The sequence below is a fragment of the Augochlora pura genome, chromosome 4, assembly GCF_028453695.1.
Source record: "Augochlora pura isolate Apur16 chromosome 4, APUR_v2.2.1, whole genome shotgun sequence".
Taxonomy (NCBI): domain Eukaryota; kingdom Metazoa; phylum Arthropoda; class Insecta; order Hymenoptera; family Halictidae; genus Augochlora; species Augochlora pura.
The window spans coordinates 19,170,006-19,191,635 of record NC_135775.1 but is presented as its reverse complement, the minus strand read 5'-3'; the positions used below and the strand labels follow the sequence as shown (position 1 = coordinate 19,191,635).

At 37.1% G+C, this 21,630-nt stretch overlaps 1 protein-coding gene across 1 annotated transcript in view; it reads right to left on the bottom strand.

Moving 5' to 3' along the window:
• Nucleotides 1-21,630, bottom strand: part of LOC144468816 (lachesin) — a 110,268-nt gene that overhangs the window by 41,087 nt on the left and 47,551 nt on the right. The window contains exon 3 of the mRNA XM_078178560.1: nucleotides 15,039-15,224. Within this exon, the coding sequence (XP_078034686.1) occupies nucleotides 15,039-15,224 (186 nt within the window). The remainder of the gene's footprint in view (nucleotides 1-15,038; nucleotides 15,225-21,630) is intronic.

The following is a 21,630-nucleotide window of genomic DNA, read 5'->3' as shown; positions in this document are numbered from 1 at the left end:
AAACTGTCTTCTTTCCCTGTGCTTCCTCAGCGTCTGAATTGTGCGTTCGACCTCTTTTGTCGGTGATTGCTGGGTAGTTTTATTTTTCTCGATAAATATTTTTCGCTGCCGGGCGATCGTCCGCGCGGCTCGGCGTCCCAGGGTGGAACGGTTTTGTGAATCTTACCGGATAGAGGCGTGAACGTCGATTGTGCGTTTGGTCCGGGGCTGATGACGGCTTTCGACGGTGTCCGGACGAGTTTACGCTCGGCGACGTTCCCCTTGCCGCGAGACTGCAGCGCGCAACGAGACGTGGACTAATCGGTTAATTGCGTGCAGCGATTGCAATCGCTCCATGCAAATTTCTTTGTTTTCCCAATTCGATTCGTGGCTCGATAACGTAAGAGAGATATCGTGGTGAAATTATTCATAATGGACAAAATTTCGTCCGAAGAATTCACTCCTGGCATCGTTTTTTGATGGAGATGCAGAAGTTGCCTCGTTGTTATTTTTACATGAATTTTTACTAAATTTCAAACTTCTCGCAATTTTCAACTCGCCTAACTTCTCCTGTTAACCTCTTACCTCTGTACACCTATTATCAACTTTGTACATATTTTATCGATCCCACTGTCAGCAGCTTCTTTAAGCTAGCTCGTCTAAAGTTGTTTCAAAATGTCTGAGCAATACGTTCCACAGAAGTGTTAATGGAAATAGTAAGATCAATGGATAATTGTTACTAGAGATGGGCAAAATTTTATTCGGGTAGTGAAGCATTGATAAGAAATAAGATTTTATTCGAAGTCTGCTAAATAAAATCTTATTTTCAATAAGAATTTATTCACATACTAATTTACACGGAAAATAATTGATTTTGGTAATAATGTCACGATATAAAGTGTTCTTTAAGTATTAGTTCATCAATTAATTTCTTCCATGTTACATCTTGCTTCACATTTGTTAATTTATTTTAATAATTACGTCACGATATAAAGTGTTCCTTAAGCATTACTTCATCAACTAATTTCTTCCATGTTGTTTCTTACTGTTCACATTTTTCTTGAAATATTGCATCGGTGTAGTCTATAGGGACGCAATTAAAATGCATCAACACACTGACTGCCTTAACACCCAAAATTGAATGATGCAACTGTTGCCTCAAACATAAAACTGAATTTTTGCGTCGATTTAAAATATTTAGCACGCACAGAATTATTTCGAGTCACCTACCGGCAATGACGATACTTTAGAAATCGCGCTTAAATAATAAACCTTAGTAAATCAATCTCACAGTGACTTAAGCACGAAACCCTAATAACCTACGACCTCGATGTGTCTACGCATAAAAAAGGCGCACCGATTCGCCAACCGATTAAAGCGAGCGGCAGCGACAAAAGTGCCTACACATCGGATCCCTCCAATCAGAATACGAAGAGACGTTTAACCGAAAGAACCGAAACGTGAACGCCGCAGAACGTGGAACGGTAACGATCGTCATCAAGTTGCCAGGTATGTAGTCGTTAACAACCCACGTCGCGGATCCATACGCGAGCACTGCTAACAGTCGTGATCCTGCGAGACATTGCGAGCATCGCTTATCAGCAAACAAGCTGTGACTAGTGTACCGTCGTAATTCCCGTACGAGGGGCGGTACGAGAACCAGGCGAGCGAGCGCGGGGGGGGTTGGGGTCTCGGGGGGGGGGGGGGGGGGGGGGGGGGGGGGGGGGGGGAGGAGGTTGACGGTTGAAGGGAAGTTCGGTCTGCGTCAGGACTTTTCCAGGTGGTCGTACGTCAAACCACGGAAACGTCGACGGAGTCAGAAGGACCTCGCCCTCTACCCCCGCCCCCGGCGAACGCAGCGCCCCTTTCGCCCTTAATATCTTTCCACTCCACTTACGGGTTAAGGGAACCAGGCAACAGTCGACAGAAGCTGGAACCACCTGCACCGCGACCCTAGGCAGCAGGGCGAGGTGTGCACGTAATTACGAGGATGTAATCCACGCTACGACAAAACTTCAATCGTTATAACCGAGTCGTCTCGCAAGTCACCGAACTGCTTAAAACAGTCTCAACGAATACGTTCAGCCGAAACAAGGAGCAACGAGACGACGACGACGACGACGTCGACGGGGGCGACGCTACGCGATCCAGAATCGCGCGTCCCACACCCGTGTAACCCTCGCCCTTCCCGACACGATCGTGCCCCTGGTCTTAGGCTTCGCTGTCTCTCATCCCTCGGCGTGTGACAGTTCGGTGACAGGCAGACACGTGCCCGAGCACGTAAACTTGACGGTGTCGCGCGGCAGTGAATTATGAAACTCTGCTTCATTCCATAAATTAATTATTTTGCCTGCCCGGGAAAGACTCAATCGAGCCGCCTGATAAATATGCGCCCTAATCGTGCAACTTGATTCGCAAACTTCATATCACCGACCTTTTCTTTTTGCATAAATCGAAAGCGACGCTCGTCGGAGATATGACTGTAAAGTGTTCAATTGTCCGTGCGAAATTTTGCAGCTGTTTTTTCTTATTTGTACTGAGAACTTTAAACGCGTTTTTCTCGAAAAGAATCATTAAAATATTAAACCTAATATTTTATATTTCATAATATTTTTAATATTTATTTTGTTATATCAGCTATTTTTTTACAAATTTCCAACTAAAATGAATTTTAGGACCTCCCATTTTTCGGAAATAACATAATTTTAAGACACCCTATAGAATAGTATAGATTGGTTTAGTATTTGGACGGCGAACAGCACGCGATGTTTTAAAATACCTTAAAAAGTGGCACACCAATAGATAAGACATTTTAAGTAAATAACACAGTTCATGCCTTTGATTTGTTTTCTGACATAATTAATTTTATATTTATCGAGCAAAACAGATTAAAATATTGACTCCATATTTGTCGACTAAAGTAAATTAAAATCGAATAAGATATTAAATTATTACACTTTCTATTTATCAAATAACGTAGATCAAAATTATATAAAATATTAAATTAAATTTGATAATATTAAATTAAGCTACCAAAAAATTAACTCACACCCCGCTTGCTTTAAAGGGCATGTCTATTGCACTTTTTTTATATGCTCCAATTTCTATATCGGTAATTCGTGCTGTCCTGATTACATTCAACCAGTTAATGAAAATTACAGTTCTTATTTTAACAATATTTTCTGGTCTCTTATTTTAAGAAAAATGATACAATTTTGGTAGTATAACCTTACGGTAAAACGGTAGAATATCATTAATATACATAAAGGAAGACGAAGAAACGGCGAATTAATTACATTAAATTTATCCTGGCAGAGAATGAGCACAGCTGAAGTATAAGTTTATTGATAGACGAATACCGCGTTTTCCGGAGGAAACGTGAACAAATTATAAAGCAGCAGGTGATCGAATATTAATGAACCAAATTGGAAGTATATTTAGCAGGCGTGCACAGTTATAACATGAAACGAAATCATTATGGCAATCCTCCCCGTCTCGTTGGTTCGACGAAGTTCTTCGGAGGAAAAATATTTCGTGGGAATACTTTTTATTTATACTCTGCTTTTGTAGGTCAATCTATGAAATTGCGAATTTGCATACAAATCTGCGGTATAAGTGCGAATGAAAAAAATTGAGATCGATACTGTTTTAATAGTTTCCCAGGCGACGTTCGACCATTTTTTTGTTTTCGATACGCGGAAAGCGTGAACTCCTGCCTTCAAAAAATCCGCGGAGTGTCTCGCTGTATACTTGAACGAAACGTGACAACGTCATAGGGATTATTCTGATCGACATGGGAATTATTTTAATCTAGACCCGTCAACAAATTCTTAAGCGTCTTCGCATATTTATGAAAGACCGGACACTTGCTGATACTTTTAACAATATTTTAAAGCGCCCATCGAAAAGATTGAAAAATATTATCGGCTAAACCTCGAACCGCACTATTTATTGAAGAAATATTATTAACAACATCAACGATCCAAATGCCAGAGTCTGTAACAAATTTTAAAATTAAAGAACAAATTTGTTCTTTAATTGGAGAGAATAATTTGTATCTATTTTATGTCACAAGGTATTAATGTAAAAATAACTTATCCCCTTTAAATGCGAGAAAATTCACGGTTTCGAATTGATTGACGCGATTATTTTTAAACATTGCTTTCCTGTAATTCCCTTAAGATTTTACCTGAATTTGATGGCAACTTTAACTTTTCGCGACGGAAATACGATAGATTTAACTGCTTGGAAAAATAAGTGCGATCGAGCCGGTGGTGATAAATTAATACGATTTTTTACTGAATATTTCCCGGTATTTATTTCGGTAATATTTCAAAGTTGCGTTATTCGTCCGCCGAAAATAGCAAATCCGTTGAACTTTCTTCTGCGGCGAAAAAGATCGGCAAACGCCCTGATGGCACGGAAACTAGCAGGAAATGCAATTAACGAGAACCAGACTATTCGGAGATTTCTTATTATTCCACCTTCTTTGTATCCTTCCGTACCTTCTAGTAATTTACCGTCCCGTCCTTGTTCTTCTAAAAATATTTTTAACGTCTGTTACATTCTTTTATTTATACTGTCGTCATACGGAACATTTTACAGACAAATCATTAAAGCGACAAACGTTAACCCTTTGCACTCGAAGCCGTTTTAACTGTAGTTTCAAAGTAACTTTTCTGACATATAGCATTTTATATGATGAAGTGTATTTTATACGTATGAAATTGAATTTTGTAATTTGTGCAACAATAGTGATATTTTAATAATTTTTAAAGTTTAAATTTTCATAATAGAAATATTATTTTGGAACGTGATGTAACGATTTTAGAGGTGCCTAATTGTTTCTGAAATTCGTATTAACCTAACCGTTATCAACAGAATTTTCACGTTATTCAATTTGTCTGTATTCAATAAATTGTTAAATAATAAAATTCTTTTATAATAATGGTATCCCATAGCATACACGTACGCGTCCATTATATCGAATAAACACAATCATAACAAATGGAAATACTGTAGGTTGAAACAAATGCCTTCGTTCTGGAATTTAAATAGTCTCCATTCCAACTGGTTAAATTAAATTCAGCAACGAACGCAATGAAAATCGAAACGAAACAATACTAATTTGTTCAGACTTCGAACCAACATTGATCTTTAAATAACTGTTCCATTATTTAATATAACGTGTAATAATGTACTCCGTAAGTCGATATTCGCATAAAGCTGCAAATAGACTCGTGTTATGTAAGTTTTATACATTTACGGGGCGTAATTCAATGTTCAGAAGTGGTAATATTTAACAATGTTTCAATTTTATTCTCTTCGAATTGAAATGCAGGTAGTAAAAGTACGGGTAACATCAGTCATTCATAAATTCGTCTATAAAACTGTGGACCTTCGTAAAAATCTACGTAAAATATTTAACGACCCGGAAGTGTAGGTCATGCGTACATCGAAAAACGAACGGTTCATAATATTCCGTTTCGTTGGCGATCTGTTAATTCGCACGGCATGAAGTAGCCCCTTATTCTCGCTTTAACAAAATGCTATTTCTCGCCTTAATATAATACTATTTCTCTGTCAGCAACATTTTATATTAACGTATCGTTCACGGGCAATTTTGCAGCGTCTTGGGGTAAGAACACGAATTAACTTGTGACCGGTCGTCAATGTAATTTTAATTCTAGATTTACAGAAGCGCATACCAAATTATAACTATTTTCAAAAATTAATTATTTTATAGATAGTAATTTAGAGTTTTTATTGATTTTAATGGTTTAAATGTGGTTCTATATTATTATGGAAGATAATTAAGCGCATCCTGGATGAATTAGAACTAATTGAAAGAGAAAAATTGATTAAATTAATGGATTAATGTGTTGAATGAATTTTGTTGCAAGATTTAAATTTGAGGTGTTAAAATCTATAAAAAATAATTCAGAACAAGAAAGAGAGCCAATTACATGGCATAATGAATAAACTAAAATTATATCGAAAAATATCAAATATGAGATATCGAAAATTGTTCGTTCGACATTCTGTATAATTTTTCCCTATCAGAGAATATTATAAGTTTAATTCGACAGATTAGCTATCAGTGAGAGCGTCGCCCTAAAGAACATCAAATTGACTTAGTAAAAACAATTATTTAAAATCATACCACATAGCACGACATTTAGAGAATTTATAGCCTTGACAAAATTTTTATCATAATTATTAAGTACAATAAATATAACTATATGCGCTGCTAACAAGTGTATTAGAAAAAATTCCTCGTCCTACCCCTCTATCAAACAGTCTCCCATTTCGTCACAAACTCGGTCAAATTTCCCTGCCACGCGGCGCGGAAAGGGGTCAAGGGTCCCGAAGCCGATTACTCAAATAGCAGCTCGTATCAAAACGCGAGGCTCCGATGAAACAGAAAAGGAACATCGGGCAAACAAACAAACAAGCAAGCAAGCAGGCAAGTAGGCAGGCGTCCTGCATTAAAACAGACAATGGCTTCTGTTAACCGTTACAATGCATGCGAGCCGAAAGGTGGAGCAAGGGCGCGCGGATCTCCCTTCGTCTCGCCCATAAACATCCCGTGCTGCAGTTTGTTAGCCGGCGCGCGGTAGTCGAAACGATAAGTGTGCTCGAAAGGAGGGGGGCCGCCTCGTTGGGATCGCGCGGAAACGAGCGGAGAAATACAGTTAGCCGAAACGAAACTGCTCATGGAATTCCCCTTAGGAGAAGGTAGGAAGGAAGGGAAAGGGAAAGGGAAAGGTAGGTAGGAAGGAAGGGGAAGGGAAAGGGAAAGGTAGGCTAGGTAGGAAGGGCGGCGTCGAGTTTTACCACTCGGCGGAGAACCGAGCGACGACGAATTCGCGGGTGGCGCGGCCCCGACCCAGGCCAACCAAAAAGGGACAGAAGAAGCACGGCATTCAAGCCCCGACGGAAGGGTTTCCACCGATTGACTGATGCATTTTCGCTAGTGTTTCGCGCGTTCATTACTTAGAAACCTTGCGGGGGGGTGGAGGTTCGAGCAGGCGTAGTCGTCGTTGAGCAAGAGGGGTAGGGTAGAGGGACCCGCTAACTTGGAAACCATCGTAACTGCGCGGCGGCGGCGGCGGCTGCTGCACTATTTAAGATTACCGTTTCTTCCGCGAGGGGAGGGCAAGCGGAAGAGGGAGAGAGAGAGAGAGAGAGAGAGCCTGGACAGGTACGGGGAAGTCGGCGAGCTCGGATTCAATCTGAAATGTCGGAAAATTAGATCTCAAAGGAAAGTCTCGACTCTATCTCGTACCATATCACACTCCGGCGAGGCGAGCCGGCTCGTCGGGCCGAGGAGGGGGAGGCAGGCGAAGGGCCGGATACTTTGCAGAGTGTGCCCTGTTGGCGCAGCGGACGGTCGGGGGTTTGGTCGAAAGTCGAGTGAATGGAAGGTGACGGGTTCCCCGCGCGTTAGAGAAAGTAGCTTGTTAAAGACGTCCCCTCCCCCCCGTCCTCCCGCCGGATTCTTCTCGGCGAGGGTGGTATCCACGCGGCGCGAGGACTTCGCCCGCCGGAAATGGAAGGAAAAGTCGGCCGAACGAGGCGGACACGGCTGTTTGGGAATTTGATTCGGTCTAATGAAGAAACTATCGGGGCTGCAGCAGCTCCTGGAGACTTTATCGGCGCCCAGATTGCCGTAGTCTCTCTCGCTCTCTCTCTCCCTCTATTTCGCTTTCTCTCTCCTTGATGCTAAGAGCATCAGTTCTCATCTTGAAGACCACACGGTTCGCAAATGCGTTGAAATTTTTAGCGTGGGACGGGAATGGCTCGTCTCGCTGCTCGTCAATTTTATGCAGGGTTATTTTCTCTCTCTCTCTCTCTCTCTCTCTCTCTTGCTCTCTTTTTCTGGGCGTCTAAAAGGCAGAAAGGCTACCAAGTGAGTTAAAATAAAAATTTTATGCTCGCGTTCAGATCGACCCGTGCTCTACCCACCATGATGCAGTTCGATGTTTCTTCGGGAATGAGCGTTCGACACTGCGTCTTTTTGTTTTGGAGAAGCCGAATTGTTGGATTCCATTTCAGTATTTAATTTTATTATAATTCGATGCTGTTCGATCGTCTGGTTCTCTTCGATTAATATGAGTGCGTTAGGATTACAGTAAATCATATTTTCTTTATTGTGAAAAACAGGGTAAGTGTTCCCGTGAGTAACATGTGTATTGCTTACCCAGCAAATTTATTATTATTATTATTATTATGACGTTTATTTATTTTAACATAGACGTATTAACTTATATTCTAAATTATAATCAAAATATATATTGACATAAGCAATTATAACAGAAAGCTATAATGAATTATATAAACTTATGAATTTAACTTTATGTAAGGTTATGTTCTCCATATTGTTTCCATAAATATGGAATTAACGAAATAATTATGGAAATAACGAATCAGATAAAATAGTTGTTCATATCAGAAGAAAATATGCCCAAGCCAGAATTTCATACAACGTTCAGGATTATTAAAGCGTCTCTTAAACCTTTAAAATGAAAAATGATAAAAATTAGTAATTCTAGCAACTAATAAGCATCATAAACGGTAATTTCTTACGATAATTATACTAAGTTAAAATTCTGCAACGTTATTCCTAAATTCTTCTGAAAATATTACTGTTTCACATCTCACGCTTTTGTTTTTGCTGCATGTGCATAAAATACGAAATCAGTAGACCATAACAACGCTCCGCACTCCGTTGACGTTGTCGTCGAGACATTCGTAATGTGTTTCACGAGTTACCGTATTAATAATTATAATAATGCTATTTATACTCGTATTGAAATAAACTGAAACGACGAATCTTTTCTTTTAAAACAATATCTCCATTTTTTAATAAATTTGCTGTAATCCACTGCTTTAAATTACTTTGGAATAAAACTGCTGATTACAAGCATAAATTAAATTCGGCAAAGTTGGCACTCACGTTGTAAAAAATAACAGAACGTAGAACTTATTTCTGATAGAGTAGTACAGCTGGTTACTTTGAGGTGACCAGTTACTGTGCCTTTGGATTCGGACATAAGAGATACTAAATTTGAGTATTTATTTATTTATTTATTCAATTACTTCTTTATTTATTTTCTTATTTATTTACTTAGTTCTTTACTCATTTATTTACTTATTGACTTGCTTATTGATTTGCCCATTTCTTTATTAATTTATTTATTAATACTTCAAACCGAATAGTTTATTTAGCAAATATCGAATTGTTACTTGTGCATACGTTCGATATCACTTACTATTATAAATAGTACTTAAATTATTATTAAACATTCTCTAAAGATATTATAAACCATTCGAAGTCCTTCCACTTCTTTTTCTTTTATTTATTTTTGAATACAAAAATCTAATACGTCATGTCCGATAAACGTGAAGTTAATTGTGCACGAAAACAAAAGGGAACAATTGGTCACCGTATAGAAACCGGCTCTAATGCCCAACGGTATTACTTCCATGTACCGCAAGAAATATCGCTAGGTCCTCGGTATACGCGATCCATTCGGCCCTAGTAATTTTAGGACTTATTCGGGAGGTACGGCCTTTATGCTTCATATAAACGGCAGCGAGCATGCATAATATAAGCGGGTTCCTACGTATACAACGGTAGCAGCTTTCGCCTGGGAATGAAACAGGGTGAAATCTAAGCATTATTTCGAAGGTGTTCATAAACGAGAGCCGACATACCAGAACTAGAGGAGACGGCTTGTTAAGTTCCCCGGAATGCCGTGCCCCAGCATCTCCAGAGAAATACCTTCGATACTTGCAGGGATTGTTACGTCGAAGGTAGCTAATACTCACAGGGGACATCAGCCAGCTAGCGCGCGCGCGCGCGCTGATTGTGACGAGACATCGCGTACAAGTACAATCGCCGATAAATATTCGGCTAGTATTACCTACGGGTGATCGTTTCTACGTTTACGTCGCGGAAATGTAGCGCAGGGTTGTTGCCCGTGAAAATTCGATCTCGTCGGAAACACGTGTGAGAAATAACGACGGGAAAGAAAATGTTCAATCAAAGGCGTTTCTCTTCTGGCAATACACGTGGGAACGAGTGTTTGTAGATTCAGTCTTCATCGGTGATGTATTAACCGATTTATTTAGTTTCGAAAACTTATCGACAGACTGCAAATTCTCTGCGCTTATGGCAGTATTGAATTGGCGATATTCAAAACAATGATAGAATAATAAATAATAGAAAAATTGTTTTATTGAAATATCGGAGGAAGAGCGTTGTATTAGACTTTTAATTTTGATAACGCAGGCAGAAGATTTCTATCTCGCGCAGCATTCACACGAAACATAAACCGGTAGGTAAACATACTTTCCTCAATTATTTACACGTTCCAGCAAATTAAGGAACAATGTAAATTCATTTGGAAGTTTTATAACATCGTTTCGGTGGGAAATTTAAAACAGTAGCCGTTGAAACTAGAAAATGAACAAATTACAAAGTAAATTACAAAATAAATGACGAAATAAAGAAGAAAATCAATTACGAAATAAAGTGTGAATTAAATTACATAATAGATTAAAAAATAGATAACAGAATAAAGTACGAAATAAATTACAATGTATTATTCATTGTAATTACTTCAGTTAATATTCTATCCTCCAAAGGTATCATTTATCACAAATTTACATTTACTTTAACATTTTCTCTCTCTATTTGCCATGTAGAATACAGAAACAATATTCCAATCTCACATTTAAATATTCAACTGATGAAGAATTCATGAGACAATTAATATAAATCACAGGATTCGAAACTTCCTCCATGAGAAATGATAAATGTATAACTGTTTCTGTGACAACAAATATTAAATAGTTCTTTTAATCCATCTCTTGTCGAATTTTAAGCACTCTAATTCCTAACGAAGTTTTTTAATAATAAACCACTAAGTATAAAATGTCTAATTTATTAGTTCTTCGTGATTTGCTTGGGAAGGAAAATTGATTGACATAACTTGAGTTTTCAATTTTAATTCGATTGAATTTTATAGAACTTTTTGGTCTGTGCTCCTTTTTATTTATTAAGCTATATCCGTCTACGAGATTATCCGTATTGTTATTAACGTTATTATTTAATTATCTCGGTTACATAAATGTTATTAAATATTGTATACAGATAATGTTTCACGCTTGAAGATACATACCACAGTTCTTAAGAAATTTGGAAATGATTAATAGTGATTGGTCTGCACTACTTAATTATTCAAGTAAATTAAGCACACGGTACATTCAAGCCTTTCCCTTCGCCCAAAGAATGATCACGAACGAGAAAGTTCTAATCACCGAAACCGTGAAAAAAATGGAACGGCGAGAGTTCGAAAACGATATAATAAGAAAGAACGTATAAAAAGATCGACGTATTCGCGCGAGACTTCCGGAAGACTCGTGAAACATGAATCACTTTCGTACCTCCGCGATATCGTGCCGCCTAATCTTCTGTCTCGCAGACAGTCGCCGCAGGCTCGCCCAAGTTACGTAGCAGCCGGGCGGATTAAAGTATGCAGAGATCTAGCCGAATCGCGATGAAGGAATTTGATATCGCGTGAAAGATCGTGCTCGAAGCAACGCGCGCGGAGGAGTCACCTAATTGGAATTGATGGGTTCCACAAACGACGCGCATCCCGGAACTTTATCGATCTAAATAGTGTCGGCGGTAGCCGTTTCCAATTAGTTATTTCACCGAGTTTCTCGGCTTACCGCGATTCGTTCTACCAGCTAAACTGTTCGCAGAAAGCTCTGATTCCGACCGCTTAGTTACTGAAAACGCTCGAAACAGCAAGCGGCTAAACATGTCCGATGGCCAGCTGTGCCTAAGTAAATTGCCTTTTTCGTCCCCGTCGGAACCTAAGTTAAATCCTCTTTACCCCTGCGGAATCGCGGAACGTAGACCGAAAACGAATGAAATATTCGTGGCGCATGATACACCAGCCCTTGATGATAGCAGAGCTGCGCGTTATTGTGATTGTTTCGAATAAATATTTAGCCAAGAATGTTCAGAATTTTCAGAATGATTCGTCGTACATTATACATACATATTTATACCAACAATTCGAATGTATATCTATATTTATTTATATACATTCATTTATATATAATATATTTATATTATTTATATTTATTTGCATTTTTCTTTGTTTCATATATTTATTCGAAATGTTCTGTACTCGAATAATTCTTTATAATTTGGAATATTCTTTATTAGAATAATTCTTTATAATTCGGAATATTTTATATTCGACTAATTCTGAATATTCTTTGTACAATTAATTTTTTATTCGAATATACTTTAACTATTACAGACAAGTATTATTTTGCTTAAAAATTACCAGTCTCTGTATAATTACTTTAAAATCCTCTTCTAATTAACAAAAACATGCAGCAATGATAGTACTTCATCGAGATGATCTTAGAATATAGAAATTAAATATTTTCAAATAATATTTTAATTATCATTGCATCCCGTTCGTTGGAATATTCAAATGTATGTACTTAATAAATTCGTAATTGTTTAAAGAATTACAGTCCGTTACATGATACTCGTTAGATTCTACGTTGTATAATATTATATTTAAACGTAAACTGAGGCAGCCCGTAAAGTCCGTAAACTAAATGTGTCAGAGGTCTCGTGACAAAAAAAAATGAGGATAACTGGCGTTGTGAAATAAAAAGCACCTAAAGAATGTCCTGACATGAATATTAATGCACGAAGTAGAAAGTTTACGTACAAATTAAATTTACTGTTAAAAATATTTTTTAATTATCTCGATACGGAGTTTTATTTCCCGGACTTAGCAGTAATATTTCGCTGATTGGAAAACATTGTTTGCACCGTATGGAAACGTATTAAAGGAACATATTTTCGTATCGATGCACGTGGCTGTAAAATTATTTATTTATGCGTATTGTGCGAGCTCAGATATTCTCTGTTTCTATAGTCAAAATACAGAAAATTAAGATTCTCTTGATTTAATCGAATTTTTAATAAGCAATCCAGTATTTGCAAATTTTATTATCATGGAAAAAGTCACGTGTTTTAACATCAATGCAACAGCGATCATGGGAACATTTAGCTGAGAACCAATGACTCGTAGTTTTTTAAACGTAATTTTCAAAATATACATTTTTTTACGCTGAATCGAATTCCGCAGCAATTATTTTTCCAACTTCCATCTTTTTCATTTTATTTATCTGTGGGAGAAATTATTTTCTCGTGGAATAATTATCGGACTGGAAAAATTCATACACATTCTTTTTTTCAATATCCCGTACACAAACCACAATAAAACCGCAGTCACAGTTCAGTCAATTAAAGTTAACATTGAAATAACTCGAACAAAAATGTGTAAGAAAATTTTTACTTTAGCTTGATCGAAAAGAAATTATTTATCTATCCAATCGATGATTTTAATTTATAAATACCCGAAAGCGGAAGAATTAATTTCTACATAGAGTCAGTCCCATAAGTATTCGTACCCTCGTTGCTTACAAGAGAAATCTGTTGAAATCAAGGGATGCATGTAAGATTTTGCAATAAACTTTATACATGTGTTCGTTCATAATAAAAAGTTGATTGCAAAATCTTACATGCGTCCCTTGATTTCAACAAGTTTCTCTTATAAACAATGAGGGTACGAATGCTTATGGGACTGACTGTACTTCGAGACAAATGCTGTAAAAAGAAATTAACAAAAATAGCGAATTCAAAAGTTGCCAAGGGTTCCGCGCCGCCCGCGATTCTTTAGTCTCGAAAGAGAACGAGTCCTAAAATCCCTAGAAAAAGGAAAGCGAAAATATAACTTGGACAACGGCTCGGGGAAATAACTCCGGATATAAACTTCCAGATTTCACTCGGCGGAATTTTCGCGCGGCCGTTATTGATGCATAAAAAACTTGCGTTAGATCGATCCTCTCTCGACTCCGCGTTCCCTTTCCGATGTCATCCATTTCCTGGAAGTTTAAGCGCGTCGCAAACGAGACACTTTATTTCACGCCGATACGTTACAGAAAAAAAAGGAAGCCCGAAGAAACGATATAATAAATGCTCACGGCCCTATGTTATCAGTGGTTAGCAGATTTTTATACGTTTGTTCGAAGCTACGGGCCCGGCGATATACGATTCCCAGAAGTCTTCAGCGTGAAATTTAATCCGGCCATAAATTTATTTTAAACTTCATAAAACCTTATTGAAACGAAGTTATATCTCGTCGAGTTATAATACCTATAAATTAGTGTACGAAAGAGATTTCCCATGCGCCGGCGCGATATTTTTTACGTTCTTGCGGAAATTCGCGAAGGTTTTATTATCGGATAGCCGCGGCCCCGTAATATTTTCACTAAAAATTCTGGCTACGATTTTTAACTACGATATGCTGCAATTATCTGATTTTCGTGCAAATTGCGTAAGTAGAATAGGCTAAATCGTGGATCGAGGAGGATGAATTTTAAGTTTCGTGGAATGCAATAGCGTAACAAATTGTTATAGTTATTTTATATAAGCCACTTTTAAAATTTAATTTAAAGTCGTAATATAATAGAATATAATGTAATATAATAAATATATGATATAATAGATATATATTTTCTATAATAGAAAATTTCCTATTCTGAGGAAAATTCTATCTGTTCTCAAAAAGGAAGAAGACAATAAATTTTGAATATTATTTTTGAGAAAAATGTGTCGCAAATCAAATGACATTAGCGGACATAATTTTTTGATAGACCTAACATTAAATTAATCTATAAAAAAAATTAATTTACATCGCTTTTACTTTAACCAGTTTATACATTTAATGTATTTTCATACCTCTTATATCTAATTTCAAAATTTGGAAAGTAGAATTTTTAAAAATTTACATCGAAAATAAAAAGCAACGAAATTGGCTAAAAATTTGTCTGCTTGAAATGAAAAAATTCTCTCTTCTGTACCATAAATAAGAATACTTCCTGAAAAGTTTAAAATTAGAATTTTTGCATGTGAACATGATCTATTGTGAAAACTGGCATGATCGACTTACTTGCCATTTCATGGGATTCGTGTTAATCTGGCACATATAGACGCCCTCGTCCTCCTGTTGCACACCCTTTATGTGGAGATTCCACATCGTATGATCACTATGGGACACCGAGATCCTCTTGTTATGAGTTATTACGTGCTCGTGGATCGCCTGGATTGCCTTAGTGTCCGCTTTCACCCAGCCGACCTGTCAAGGACATTCCCGTTAGAAAAATTGCGCCACGTTCGGATAAATTCGTCTTGAGACACGCAACAATAACCGGCAAAGCAGACGAGCACAGCGAAAACAAAGTGGACTGTGGTATTTCATTCCGACGAAATAACAGCGAGGAAAATGGGTCTCGGAATCATAATTTTGTCGCAAGAACATTTCCATATCAGACTTTTTACTATTTTGTAAAGGGCGTTCCCGACGCTTTTTGAATTTATTCAATCGTATTTCACTTGCCGTGCCTCGGGAAGACTAGGAAAATGCTTGCAGCGAAGGAAACATTCGTTTAATCACGGTGCTCCATTCGTGCAACATTGTTTTATTTATGTGTCCTCTTGTGCAATAATGTTGCAATTTATTGACAAGTGAACAGTTGTCTGATAACGTTTAATTAAATATAATTAATTAATTATTGAATATTAAAATATGATGTGTGATTTATTGAAATGTTCCTGTAACAAAGAAAGAGTACAAATTTGCATAGGAATTATATTCAATGTTAATAATCATTGATAATAATGTGTTAAAAAATTACACAAAATATAAGATATTATAGTTTAATATTTTTTAAAAATTTTGCAGCAATAATTATAGTAATTGCAAAAGAATATTGTAAATTCATTACAATGATAGATGCTCTGGAATTTTAAAAAGCTACTTTAAATAATGAAATTATAATATTATTACAATTTTTACTGGTTAAAAGAATTATAGAAATTATTCTTCTACTAGGAAATATTAGTACACCACTTAAATGTATATAAAATGTAGTAATTTTCTGTGAACCTATGACACAAATTGATATTACTAATTATCATTTAATCACACGACATTTAATAATATCAATTCATAATTTAATCATTCAAATCCTTTGAATACTTAAGTAACTGCTTCAAACGTTTTCAATAATTAAAAGCCAGCTATTATATTCTACATTCACGACGTAGTTAATGTAGAACACATTACGTTAGCTAACCGCAAAAATATATTTTACAGTAATAATTACCAAGAGACATATAATTTCGCTTTTCACTATTATTACTGCAAAATCTTTCCAACGTTATTAACTATTCCCACTCTGCCAAGAAATATTATCCATCATATATATTTGAACATTGTTCTTTAAAAGAATTTTTAGAGCATTGTTCTATGCAACAATATTATTTAACAATCAGCTGTAAGTAAAAATGTTTATTCGAATACAAATTTCTGTAAGGAAGAACATGCTGTTTCATATTGTGTACTTTAATTAATTTAAAATCCCCTTTTATGAAACACGGGGACATGGTAAGAAAACGGTGTTCCATATTAGGTACATGCAAATACCTTACTCTACCTTATTAACACTTTATCGATAGGTTATTTGACCCTAAGCATTTCTGTTATTATAGAATAATTAAATCTACTAACATTTCTATATTTTCGTAACATTGGCTTTGTAAACAGTATTTGTTTTATCTATTTTATTTATTTTACTAATCGCAAAATATATCTAACATTTAAATCACAGTAGCTCGATGTTAATTTTTAGTTTCTATTTTCATTTTATTAATCGCGAGTGGTATCCAACATTTAAAAAATTATATAATAATATCGGAGCTTAAACGATCCGGGTAGAAAGCCGATTTATAGTATACCAATCGGTAAAGCGTTAATATTATTTTTTTCATACAAGGATGAGGACTACAGTACTATACTATACTATAAATATTCATCGGCAATAAGACTATATCGTTGCAATAAAGACGACGATGATTTTATAGCGCGTGAAAAGCGTTCCATGGTAATAGGTACTTTTGGCTTAATCGGTAGAACATTTTCAACGCGACAGGTTCAATTTAGCGTGCAATTTAGCGGAAAACCGCGCGCGCAGGTTGAGCCTGTTAGCTAGCGAAAGCGCAAGGTCCTTCGGTCAGACCGAGGCGGGCTAATGAGACAGCACCGTGGTACAAGGAGGGAACGAGAACGATCACAGGTCAGAGACGTGTTCATAGATTTCGAGGCCGGGGAGCCACCGCAATTTCCCTATAGACAGCTCGAATACGGAATACAAACAAGCCGGATGCCTGGGGTGCGGGGAAGGGGGGGGGGGGGGCGGTGGCGGTGGCGGTGGTGGTGGAGAATGGCACGTGTAGGCGGAGCGCGTACGCGTCTTCTATCTCCTTGGCCAAAACTTCGCCGCGCGATATTTGCATTTTCCTTCGAATATTCCAAATCTCGTGAAGTCACAGAAGCGGCACCATCGCCGTAGCCCCAGAAACGCTTGTATTAATAGGAAAGGGGTTATCGGGCACGCTCGCCGGCTGCTGTAATGGTGTTCGGAATTGTTTTCGCGGAGAGTGGCTCCTCTTGCATTCGGAAAGGTGTAATTGAAATTTATTCGTACGTGGTCTGATCGATCGGTGGCCGGCGCGTGTCGTCGGCCGGGTAGAAAACGATTCGTTTGATTTTATGCCGCGCTGAGCTTTTATTGCTAAATTGTGATAATCAGACGGTCGATCTTCTTTATTCGCGCAAGGCTCATTCCTATTCCGTTGTGCTCGTCCTGTATTGATTCCCCGTGCTGGGCGAGCGTGTCGGTTACTGTGCCCGCCCCTGGTTACTGTGCCCTTGCAATCATTTTATTTGTGTTTAAACACTGTTTAATTTTAGATATCGAATTTTATTTAACTTTTTCAGAACTGTAAAATGTGAAAATCAATTTTTTTTAATTTCTGACATAAGATTTGATGTATTATAGCTTTTACTTTGTCAAAACAGTTTAAATAATAAGTAATGATAGAAAAAAGTATAATGATGCTTTCCAGAATAAAAAAATCGATATTGTGCTCATAACTCTCGACGAAATTATAGAGAAATTACAGGCACCGTAGAAATGGCTGCAGTTTGAAGAAAAAGCCATCTGCTTTATTCCAAAAATAAACTCTAGATCATTATAAAAATTAAACAATTGAAATATAAAAAATCTGACACCATGTTATAGAATATTCTACCCAGAATACTTCCATAAAATTTTATGTAAATCGGATGTACAGTTTCGGAGATTCCGCGACAGCCAGGTTGAAAAATGTAGTTTCAAGAAAAACATAAAAGGCGGTAACTTTATCTCTCTGATAAAGTCAGATTTTTTAAACTTCTCCTCCAGCCGCTGAATGCTCGAATTTCGAAATATCGCTTTGACATTCTATATACTTCAACTTTAATAAAATCAAAAAGAGGAACATCAATTTTTTTTAATAGTTAAGGTGACATCTTAACAGATTAAGTTTCACGTCAGTCACCGGTGACTGACGATACACGATTTAAAAACTGATATTCACTGAATAACTTTTAATTAATTTCGAGATCAGGAAAAAATGTATCTAGGTATCGCAGAGAATTATGCGTTAACTATCTTCTTTAAGAAGCCTTGAGAGAGCTAAAAGGACAATTGCTCTATCATCATTAAAATTAAGAAGTTATTAAGATACCAGATTGCGGTAACGCCATCCAATCTACTGCTTTAGCGATTTAATTAAACCACTTCAGATTGGTATTATAAGAAACAATGAACGTAATCCGAAGTTGGATTTTCTAGTGAGGATCATGCAAATCAAGAATTGATATTCGCCAAATATAACATAACGCGACTTTGAATTTTTACGAATATTCGTGGATAGACTATGGATTTTCAATATTCGTATAGAAATGAATAATTTATAATTTCTTTAAACAATGTACGGCAAGAATTTAGCAACTAATATATACATACAACAATTCTGTATTTGCTAAATAAATTATCTGGTTTAAAGTATTAATAAATAAAAGAAAATTAGTAGAACGTGATACAATAAAATAATATATTCACAAGTAATAATTTTAGCAATACTTTTAATATACCAAAAAGTGTAAATATATATTTACGTTAATAATAAATGCTCAGGATCTTTCAATTAATTTTTATGTTATTGTTACTCCGTTCACGCGATGATTAATCAAGATTATGGTGTGCTCAAATTAATTAACATTCGTATGCAAGCTAGGATAATTAAATTTTTTAATCCTTTCATAAACTTAAACGCATTATTACTTTTCTTTTTGCGAAACGATATTTGCATTTCCGTTCCATTTTAATGCACAGAAGCAAGTAATATCAGTGTGCAGAGTTTGTTTAACTGTTTTTCTTGTATTCATTGAAAGTTTCCGCAAGTTCGTAGCTTCAGAACGTGAAACCGTAAACATCGTTATGCAAGACATACTTTACACTACTTTCAAACTCCGCGATTACGCCCCTAATACATACATATCAAGAAATTAGTAATACAAATGTAACGTAGATATTTGATCCTATTTTATTAATTCTCGAGTTTAGTTTAATTCTGAATATCTTAGAAAACGTCTCTCACAAAAAATAATATTAAGCACTGATATATGATTATTATTATTTGTAAATTTTTCGAAGGATTTATTATACCATAACTTTCATGTAAATTTAATACAAAAATTTTATGGAAAAACATATAAGTAAAATATAATATCATCGTTCTAACATCATTCGTTTATAAAATAAATTGAAGAAAAATTTTTAAGGGACATAGTTGACGTAATAAACAGTTAGTGATTAATAAGTGAAGAAACTGGATAATTTTAAGAAATATTATTAATGAAAAAACGTGATTGAACATATTATTTCTGATAAAATAAAATAAGAAATCGTTCTTCTATAAATAAATAGCAAATCTTTTTGAGAAATAAAAATCGTCGGCATTGATTGCAAAATATACAAACATTTATTTCGTTCTCTAATAACTTTAATAACTTGCAACTAACATACTAATACTTTTAACTCTGTTAAATGTTTTACTGTTCCAAGAGCTCTCTGCTAAGTTTCGTCAAAGACGCGGCAAATTCGAAGTGTACAACAATAAGTGATTGAAAGTGATCGAATTAGACGGAACACTCTGTCCCACAGCCAATTACGCGTTCTTACACCGCGGCCAACAGAAGATTAATTATTGAATGGAAATTATACGAAGCCCGGCGGAGGATAGTTCGCGGGAAGTTCGCAAACCGGCCGCCCTCCCCACCAGCAATGTCACGCTCGAACTTTTCTTTTCCGTCGCCGTCGCCGTCGCCGTAGGAAGCCGTCGTTAATGCGTCGGACAATGATAACGACATTTCGCAACGATACGGACGCGGGCTGTAAATAACATAATTGGCCGGCAGAATGGTTCGAGATTGGTCGGACAGGGGGAGAGCTATTGAATTACGAAATAATCCGATTGAGATTGCGAGTGCGCGCTTCATTTGCGTCCACCGACGCCGCCGCCGCCGCCAACCCCCCGAAGATTCGCTGTCTCGGCGTTAAACTTTAAATGAAAAATTAGCAACAGTCGCTCGTTACCACTTTACTCTCGCGCGATGTCATTAGACGCTCGTAAACGGATTATTTATCTCTTTATAGCCGTGCCAAAGCGATCTTAACGAGAGCAAGCGGGCTTATTACAAAACGCAACTCTTCGTCTCTGTTTTCCTTGACGAGAGGGGTTGGCACGGGAGAGGGGGAGAGGCGGCCCCCCGCTTTTGAATTTTCATGGTCGCGCCGCTACCCTTTTTTTCCTCTCTCACCGTCACCTCTTTCCCCGGTGAAATTGAAACACGTGCTACGACGCGCGTTCAACGGAACACCAACCGTAAGCAACGCGAAAATTACCGGATAAAACTCGCCGCCGCGCTTCTCATCCCTCTTCCACCACCACCCCCCGTCGGAGAATTCATTCGTACGGACCGTTACCATTCCAATGCGAAAGCAACGATATCAGATGTTCGTATTATTGAAGATAATAAGCCCGTTTCGGCCGAATGGCTGATAACTATGCTTTTTAATAACAGCGAATGGACCCGGTAAAGTTACGCTCTCTCTCTCTCTCTTTCTCTCTCTCTCTCGCGCGCGCGAACCTTATAAGGTTTCATCAAGCTGTTGTTGTTTCCGTCTACCTACGGCGATGGTGCCACGGTTAACTGCTGTAAACCAGTCGGAAAAAAAATTAGAACCCGTATATTCCCTAAACATACTCTCGCTAATATTGTTACGCGCTATGATCTTGTTCGTTAACGATATTAGTCCGCGCGCGCGGTTCTTCGTGCAGCTTCGCTGTTAGCCGCGCAAATATTGATATTCGAATGAACAGTTGCGGCCGGATTAATGTAATCGTCTCTCAAATAAATATTGATCGGGCGCCCTTAAAAATGGCTGCGTTGAATTCGCGACGCACCTTTTTTTTTGCGACCACTTTTTAAGGTCCGTTTGGATATATTTTGTGTTTGTTTGTCTGTGCTGTTCATTTCGTCTGCGATTTAAGGGTTGAACTAATCCATGTTTCTACAACTATACTGTATTTAT